Source organism: Molossus molossus, unplaced genomic scaffold (assembly GCF_014108415.1).
Source record: "Molossus molossus isolate mMolMol1 unplaced genomic scaffold, mMolMol1.p scaffold_m16_p_7, whole genome shotgun sequence".
Taxonomy (NCBI): Eukaryota; Metazoa; Chordata; class Mammalia; order Chiroptera; family Molossidae; genus Molossus; species Molossus molossus.
This window is the reverse complement of record NW_023425401.1, coordinates 59,774,890-59,781,067: the sequence shown is the minus strand read 5'-3', so window position 1 is coordinate 59,781,067 and position 6,178 is coordinate 59,774,890. Positions and strand designations below refer to the sequence as shown.

The following is a 6,178-nucleotide window of genomic DNA, read 5'->3' as shown; positions in this document are numbered from 1 at the left end:
CTTGGTTACTCCGTGTATGTATAATTTTCTGTTGCCTTTAAGAGTCCTGACAGCGCAACTGGAAAAATCCTCAGTGAAATATAAATAGGTTACCAGATTAGGAATTCAAAGACCTAAACTATAGTCCCAGTCCTGCTATTAGCAAGGTGTGTTACTGAACCTCTGTGGGTCCAAATTTCCTCATCTGTGAAATAAAGAGATTGAACTAGGTATCTTTCAGCTAAACTGTCTGAAGGAACCATTAGCAACTATATGCAAATCACAAAACTTCTTTTTTTTTAATCCTCACCTGAGGACATTTTTTTTCCCATTTTTTGTTCAGAAAGAGTGGGAGGGAGAGAGGAAGAGAGAGAAGAGAGAGAGAGAGAGAGAGAGAGAGAGAGAGAGAGAGAGAGAGAGGTGAAAGGGACACATCTAGTGGCTGCCACCCACATGACCAACCAGGGCCGGGGACAAACCGCAACCAAGGCACCAAACCCGGATCTCTATGGACTGCAGGCCGATGCTCTAAACCATTGAGCCAAACCGGCTAGGGCACAAATCACAAAACTTCTTTATCAGCTCTCTACTTCAAAATAAGATGCTCACTGAAGGGTAAAATTTGCATGCCTTCCTCAAATTCTGAGTAAAAGGAGATTTTTTTTAACCTTAAAAATTTAAGGAAATTACAGAAAATTACAATATAAATGTAAATTATAAAATTGTCCTGTTCTAAGCAATTTCAATACATTTTTCTTTCTCACCGCATTTCAAATAATACTTTATCCATCCACTCAGCAAACATGGAGTGCCCACTATCTGGCAGGCACTGAGGAGGAAGAGGGGACTAAAGAATGTCCACTACTCTAAAGTATTCATAATCTCCTCCCTTCAAATATAACAGGCAATGTGTTATTTTCAACAGAGCTATTTTGATTGCCTGTGATGATGCATCCTTTCTGAATGATAGAGATGACGATGCAAAGGGATACAATACAAATAAAAAAAAAAAAATGAAGTGTGCTTATTTAGAAAGAACTATATATTCAAAACCAAAGATATTTTAAGTAGAATGTCTTTGTTGTAATCGATCTTTGATCAACTTGAGCAAGTACTATTTAGTTTTTTAGGAATATCTTAAATATGAAGATGGCTCTACTGTTTAGAAGATTATCTCACTGATGCCACCCACTCCAATTACCTGAATGACTCTGGAATACCAGTGGTTGCTTGAAATGGATTGGGGCCAAAAGAGTGAAGAATTGGAAGTTGCCAAAAGAGGCCTTTGAGTTTAGAAAGGAATTATGAAAGGCCAATTCCCTCTTGATTTAAACCTAAATTTCCTTGTTGTGATACAAGCAACAGCAGACTGGTAGATCTCCCAGCTCAGCTTAATCTACAAATGGACACCCATTATTTCTGAGAGTGACTCTCCTCAAGGTGGAGCTGAGGTCCACCTCTTCCTCTACATGGAACCCTTCCCAATACCCAACCAACAGTTGACCCCAGTTCAAGAGTCACTACCATGACCCACCCCAGCACCATTTTCCAGGAACTGGCCTCTACCCCATTAGTCTCCGCCCCTCTTCTGAGAGCACCCAATGGGTGGAGTCGAGGCTACGGTGGGAGGGACCTGAGGCGGGCACATTTAAAGAAAGGCAGAGGGTGAAAGGAAGCGGGAGAGGAGAAGAAAGAGGAACCAGGGAGGCGAGGCGCCATCCAATGACAAAGCCCAGGGGTGGGCGCCGGCCGCCATCTTGTACCGGGCGGCAGGATCTTCACCCGCGTCCTCCGCCCTCGGAGGGGGAGGGGCGGCGGCGGAGGCGAGAAAAGTAGCGACAGACGCGCCGGGCGGTAGGCGCCTTCAGCGGCCGCCGCCGCGGAGCCGGACGCGGGAGGAGGCGGCGGCGGCGGGACCCGGCGAAGGCGGGCGGCCCCGAGCGGCCTCCGATGCGGCGCAACGTGAAGAGGCGGCGGCCCCCGGCGGCCCCGGCCTCGGCCTTCCGGGGCGGCGGCTTTAGGGCAGGCGATGGGGCCGGGCTGGAGGCACAGGAGGAGAAGGTTGTGTACTCGCGGTCGCAACTGTCGCTGGCCGACACCACCAAGGCGTTGGGCGAAGCCTTCAAGCTGTTCATGCCCCGCAGCACGGAGTTCATGAGCTCGGACGCGGAGCTCTGGAGCTTCCTCTGCAGCCTCAAGCACCAGTTCTCCCCGCACATCCTGCGCAGCAAGGACGTCTACGGCTACTCCTCTTGCCGGGCCCTGGTCCCCGACCCCCCGAGGCCCCCCGCCCGCGGGCAGACGCGCAGGCCCGCCCGGGGCTCGGCGGCCAGGAGGAGGCGCCGCGGAGCCCGGGCGGCCGCCTCCCGCAGGAAGAAACCACCGCCGCCGCCGCCGCAGCCACCGGCCCTGGGGGAGCCCGGGGCCCTCAGCCCCTGCTTTGGGGGCCGCACCCTAGAGGAGATCTGGAGGGCGGCCACCCCGACGCTGACCACCTTCCCCACCATCCGCGTCGGCGGCGACGTGTGGGGCGAGCGCAGCCTGGCGGCGGTGCGGCGCCGGGCGCGCCAAGTGCTGCGTGTGAACCTGGAACCCGTGGTGAGGCTCCGACGCTTCCCGGTGCCTCGGGCATGAGACGCAGCCCCCCTACCCTCGGACGGAGCTTCCGCCTGGAGGGATGAACAAGTGTCAGTCGAGTGTTTACAGATCCGGCCAGGACTCCGTCCCCTAGTGCACTTTACGGGCGAAGAAGTCACCGGATAGTGTTCCCGGCCCTGCGTCCCTGGATGCGGCGCCGCTGTCTGGGACCCCGGGGCAGGTGTGCCCTCTGCTGCCTCCCGGCACCGGCTCTGCGGAGGGAGGAGAGCGCTAGACCCGCGGGAGAGGCCCCATTTCTTCCTAACCCCAGATTGAGACGTCTCCAGGATTGTAGGGGCAGATCCGTTTTCTCCCTTTTGGACTCTACCTCACTGGTCTGGAAGCCCTCCGAAGAAGTCATTATTTTCCAAAGGAATTTGGTTTCATAATAAGGCAGAATTCACTTGCTTTTTATACCCCCCGCTCCTTGCTACTTTTTTTCTTTTTCTTTTTCTTTTTGACTGCCACCTCTTTCTGGACGATAGATCGAACATATTTTGTGGTGTTGCACTAGTTTATGCTCAGGGTATTCTGAATTCCACTTATTTCCTGATATGAACTGGATTCCAGTGCTTTGACCAAGGATGTTTTCTAAACGAACGACACAAGCTTATGACTCTTAATAGTGCAAGGATTTGTATGGGGTTGAACTTCATGGGCTCAGTGATTACAAAGAGATGCAAAATACAATTGTTTGAATTACTTTAAGGTGTTTCTAAAGGTTTTTTTTTTTTTTTTTTTTGGAGAATTAAAGTTTATATTTACTGAGCTTCTAAAGAAAATGGAAACTCAAAGTTTTGTTTAGGAAAAGTTGACTTGTTAAACTTTTAAAAATTGAATAAAAATTAAAGTGCATTGAAACCATATGGCTTGTGATTTAAAAAAAAAAAGAATGCATTATAAAAAAATACTGTTGGTTAAAGAGATGGATGGAATATGATTAGAAATGATTTGGCCTCATTGTACTGGTCTAACATATAAATCCAGGAATATTTCAAGGATAATTTATTTTAAAGTGGGAATCCAATAGGAAAAATGAGTGTGTATAAATATTGTGATTAAAATGATGAACAGAATACCCATTAGAGTCCTCAGAGCTATAAATGATCTAGAGGGGTGGGGGCATTTCTTGGTATAAGTAACTGGTTGAAGTTACTTTGGGCAAAATCTTTTTTTCTTTCTTTCTTTCTTTTTTTTTTTTGTTGTTGTTGGATAGCAAGAAATGTCCAGACTATTATCATCACTTCTATAAACATGTTAGTTCACGTTTTGCTCCACCAGTTTCCTTTTTAAATCTTATTTCCATTTAAATTTATGTTTGCAGTTATGGGTCTTTGATAACTGAAGACCACAGGAATTAAACAGGCAAGCCACACAGAGTTCTGACCCTTCTTTTACACTTTTATGATAGTGTTTATACCAGGTGGCCCAGTGTGTTATTCTTGATTATCCAAGTGCCTTTGGTCATTGGTGGCAACAAGACTTAATTGGTTTTAGTCAGTGGTGCCACAGCCAGGTTTTACTGTAATATCTAAAGGGTCAAGTAGTGTTTTTGTACCACTATTATTTCAAATTTAGGTTATTATGCCATGGAGTGATCTGTACTGGGCTGGAACTTGACATATGTAATACTCAATATTAAGGTTTATCTTTGCTTGGTAGCTTCTTAGGAGAATAATGAGAGCTGCAATTTTGACTCTTGTGTCCTTAGAATTTAAATGGCATAGCTTTTTGAAATGATGTTTTCCAAGTTTAATAGTCCATTGTAGGAGCTTTGTGACTTCAATTTCAGTGTTTTTATTTTGTTAAAAAAGGATTTTATATATATTTATGACTTGATACCGGTTTTCCAATAAGCATCCTATTCTTTTATTCACTACTCAACGATAATGCATTGTTACAAACACTGTCACATGAATAAATAAAAGTGAACAATTGGAAGATGGAGAGTATTAAATTATATTTGTGTGATAGGAAGCTTATCTTTATTCTTTTGGTTATTAGCTTCCACTGCCAATTATATTCAGTTATATAGGATTTTCTCCTCACCTATCCCCCCCCCCCCATTATTAACTTTTTAGGCTAACTTAGCACCTGAAAAAAAAATTGTATTTGTACCACTTCACTTTGTATATAGTTTTATAATAATTAAAAAAATGCAATGGCCATATTAGAATGTAATTTCAACATATAGCTTATCTAGATAGTTTCCCAGAGGATTTTGAAATTAGACTTAACTGGGAGGATAATTTTGCTCAGCACAAAAGTGAAACATATTCGCTGACACAATGGATTTATTGTAACAGATTCTTAATTGTTTTCCACTTAAGCCTTGTTACGTGAGTACACTTGAACTCACATAACTGCTTCTTTGGATTATCTGGGCTTCTGATTTCAATATGGATCTAATTGCTCATCCTGAATCCAGTATATTTATCTGGTTTATTAAAAATTCATGCCATTTCTAGTTTGTAAAAAAGATGTAAAAAATATTTTTGCCAAGTTTTCTTTAACAAAACCTATGTTACAACTTCTAAAATGTGAAAAAACAACTAATATAGTTGATTAGTATGTTGGTAGTAAAGTGAAACTATTTTATGGGTACTTTTGGGCAGAATGTGAAAAGGAACTTGGCATGGTGGCCTTTATTGTGAGGCATCCATTTATTATCCTCTAAAATGAGTCTGCAGCTTAGCTTGTATATAGTTTTTGTAAGAAATCCTATGATTTTTATTCAGTCTTTTACATTCTCCTATATCTCATATGGCACAAATAGAGAGGGGAAGCTAGGAGGAAGTGTATCACCTTGCTAGGCTTTTATTTAATTTTTAACTCTTGAGTGCCTAAATGTGGTGACTGGCACCTCAAATAACCTTTTGAAATTTCTGATGTCATTTTTTATCCTTCCTGTCAACCAGCAACTTATTTTTTCCCACTGAAACTAGTAATGTCGTGATTGTTGAGGGCAAACTTCATTGTTGATAGTGCAAAGTGTCATTGTTGGGATGTGTATTTACTTTGTCCAAGTTTGATTACCCTATTGGGCAAGTGTATCTTAAGCTGGTGGCTGACACCTTTTGATTTGCTATGTGCAAATCTGAAAACCATTAAAATATTTGAATACAAAAAACAATTTTGAACTCAAAGATTTTTGTTGTTTTAAGGGTTGCCACAGCACCCTTTACATTGGTGTTTTTTAATGGATATATATTCATAGTATTTTATCAGTGTGTGTAAAGTACCTTGATGGACTGTTCTGTCTTAAGTGCATTAGAAGGCAATTATTTGTAATGGAACTGATTTTTTTTGGACAGTTTGATGTGCATATGATTAAGATTTACAATCTGGTTGTACTTTGCCTTTTAATTTATTAACTGTAAATAAATTTTAGAGAATACACAGTGTCTGGTTTTTCTAATGATGTTGATAGTTTTTGAAATGGGATTTTATGTTTTCATGTGAATTGGAAAGCATTTTAATTTTATATGTGATAAATTTTGACTTTTGGTGAACTTCAAACTCCTGGAAGTTTTGAGATAATGTGTTTTGTGCTATCTTGGGA

At 42.8% G+C, this 6,178-nt stretch overlaps 1 protein-coding gene across 1 annotated transcript; it reads left to right on the top strand.

Annotated features, from left to right (window-relative positions):
* Nucleotides 1-1,929: 1,929 nt before the first annotated feature.
* On the top strand, nt 1,930-5,904 carry CCDC71L (coiled-coil domain containing 71 like). The gene has a single exon (XM_036247565.1). The coding sequence runs from the start codon at nt 1,930-1,932 to the stop codon at nt 2,611-2,613; it is 684 nt and encodes a 227-aa protein (XP_036103458.1). The 3' UTR covers nt 2,614-5,904.
* Nucleotides 5,905-6,178: the final 274 nt, after the last annotated feature.